This window comes from Trichechus manatus, unplaced genomic scaffold (genome assembly GCF_000243295.1).
Source record: "Trichechus manatus latirostris isolate Lorelei unplaced genomic scaffold, TriManLat1.0 scaffold00251, whole genome shotgun sequence".
In the NCBI taxonomy this organism is placed as follows: domain Eukaryota; kingdom Metazoa; phylum Chordata; class Mammalia; order Sirenia; family Trichechidae; genus Trichechus; species Trichechus manatus.
Genome location: NW_004444187.1, coordinates 1,502,035 through 1,504,507, shown reverse-complemented (window position 1 = coordinate 1,504,507; position 2,473 = coordinate 1,502,035). Strand labels below are relative to the sequence as shown.

Sequence of the window (2,473 nt, the reverse complement as noted above, 5' to 3'; positions counted from 1 at the left end):
ATTTTTTTTTTTTTTTTTTTTCAAAAATAGCCTTTATTTTTCACCAAAAAAAAAAAAGGGTTGAGAAGTTAGAGGGTTGACATGTTGTGGGGTTGTTAACCGATGTCATAAAACAGTATGTGTACTACTGTTTCATGAGAAACTATTTGTTCTGTAAGCCTTCACCTGAAGTACAATTAAAAAAAAATTTTTTTTAATAAAATAAAATACACGTTTAAGAGCTCAAAAAAAAAAATAGCCTTTATTTTATACTATGTCTACCATACATCTGTTGATATTTTGTCTCTCACTTATCTTTGAACTAAAATCTCCTAAGATCCAGGCAAGTCTCATGTTAAACCTTTTGAACTTAGATGTTTCTTTTCCTGTTCGTTTCTGTATTTTTCACTAATTTGTGACTTTAGAAACACATAAATAGATCTGTTTTCTTCATTGTACCTAAGTGTATCTTATTTCTTCACTCATACAAATTTTCTTGATTAATAATTTTTTTCCAGTTTGGTTTAAAAGAAAAAAATTGCTTGTAAGAAAATGATTATCTTTAGGCAACTTTGAATTTTTAAGTATTTTAAATTAAAAATATTTTATTCTCCATTCAGCTGGTGTGTTGTGATTATATTAAATGATTGAAATAGTTAGAGCTTTGAAGTAGTGTAAGTTTGCATGTGTTTCGGTCATTTTAGCAGAGGCCGATGCTATGGAACATTTATATTTTCATTTCTATTTTAGGTGCGTATAGCAGCAAAATTCATCATTCATGCTCCTCCAGGAGAATTTAATGAGGTGTTTAATGGTGAGTGTTAAATTTATAACACTAAGGCTTGATACATCAAGCACTCTTTTTTAAAGAAATAAATTACATAACCAAAATAATTGAGCTAAGAGAACTGTACAGAAATGTCCTTATTTGCTGAATTACAGTGAAGATTTCTGTCAGTCTGGATTTTGTAATGGCTGAAATAAAATGTACTCATGAAATATATGATAGCTGTGTTTGAACAAATTAACCCTCATAAAGTAATAAATAGAATGTTATACATTGACTATAGTTTCATCCCTGGAAAGTAGTATCTTTTTTGGTAAACTTTTATTTAAATATAACTACAAGCACATATTGTAGCTATTTCTTCAATGGAACATTTAAATAATTTAAAGAGGCAAAAAACTTTTCATCTTAACATATTTTTTAGAATTGTGAAATGTATTTTTGTCCTTTTAAAAAAAAAACCTACTAGATCAATCTGAACAACCAAAAATGGGGAAGAAACATTGTTTTACCATGCTTAGAAGATGACAGAACCTGTAAAAACAGTTTGTTATTTAAATTATGTCTAGTAAATCAGTTCATGGCATGTCTTTCTTTAAACCTTATTGGCAGGTATTTTTATAATTAGTCACTCATAGACCAGAAATTTAAATACAGTCTCTTTGTTGCTGTAAAAGCTGTTTAACAGTAAATCCTCTTTGGCAGTAAGAATGATATGGTTGAAACAGTTGCCAAGAAAATGGCCTGTAGTGATCTTTTTATAAAACTAAGTTGTTGTAAGGATAAGTTAAGGAACCCTGGTGGTGCAGTGGTTAAGCGTTTGGCTGCTAACCGAAAGGTTGGCTGTTTGAACCCACCAGCAGCTAGCTCCGTGGGAGAAAAGACTTGGTGGTCTACTCCCATAAAGATTAATGCCGTCGAATTAATTCCTACTCATAGTGACCCTGTAGGACAGAGTAGAACTGCCCCATAGGGTTTCCAAGGCTGTAATCTTTACAGAAGCAGACAGCCACATCTTTCTTCCACTGAGCAGCTGGTGAGTTCAAACTGTTGATCTTTTGGTTAGCAGCTGAACGCTTTATCCACTGTATCACCAGAGCTCCTTCCATACAGATTACAACCCTACTCTGGCATATAGGGTGGCTATGAGGTGAAATTGACTCAACGGCACACAACAACAACAAGGATAAGTTACCACAAATACTTTAAATGTGTATTTCTACTTCATATACATTTGACCCCTCACTGTGTCTTAAATTAAAATTAGTTCTACACAGGGCTCTTTGGTTTATTTTTTTTAACATTTTACTCAAGAGTAAACTATTTTAATATATATATTTTTAAAGAAGTTTAACCACTCAACCACTCATTTTCACTCACAGTATAAGATATAAAGGAACCTCACTTCAAAAATGATTAGGTTTGAAAGTCAGAAAAAATGAAACAAAAATTGTATAAAGTTAAAATTACCCTTGAAAATCCCTTAGATCATCCACAAACTATAATAATATATGATTTAGTGCATACAGGTATGTATGATACTACTGATGCATTCTAAAATTACAAGATCTGGAAATTACAATAATTCTGCCTTTTAAGACTACTATGAAATCTCATTTTCATTGCTATTTCTTTTTTTTTTTTTTAATATTTTATTGTACTTCAGGTGAAGGCTTACAGAACAAATAGTTTCTCATGAAACAGTAG

General features: G+C 31.1%; 1 protein-coding gene across 1 annotated transcript in view; it reads left to right on the top strand.

Annotated features, from left to right (window-relative positions):
- Window positions 1-2,473, top strand: part of CAPZA2 (capping actin protein of muscle Z-line subunit alpha 2) — a 46,973-nt gene that overhangs the window by 17,283 nt on the left and 27,217 nt on the right. Inside the window, exon 2 of the mRNA XM_004389637.1 lies at window positions 730-793. Within this exon, the coding sequence (XP_004389694.1) occupies window positions 730-793 (64 nt within the window). The remainder of the gene's footprint in view (window positions 1-729; window positions 794-2,473) is intronic.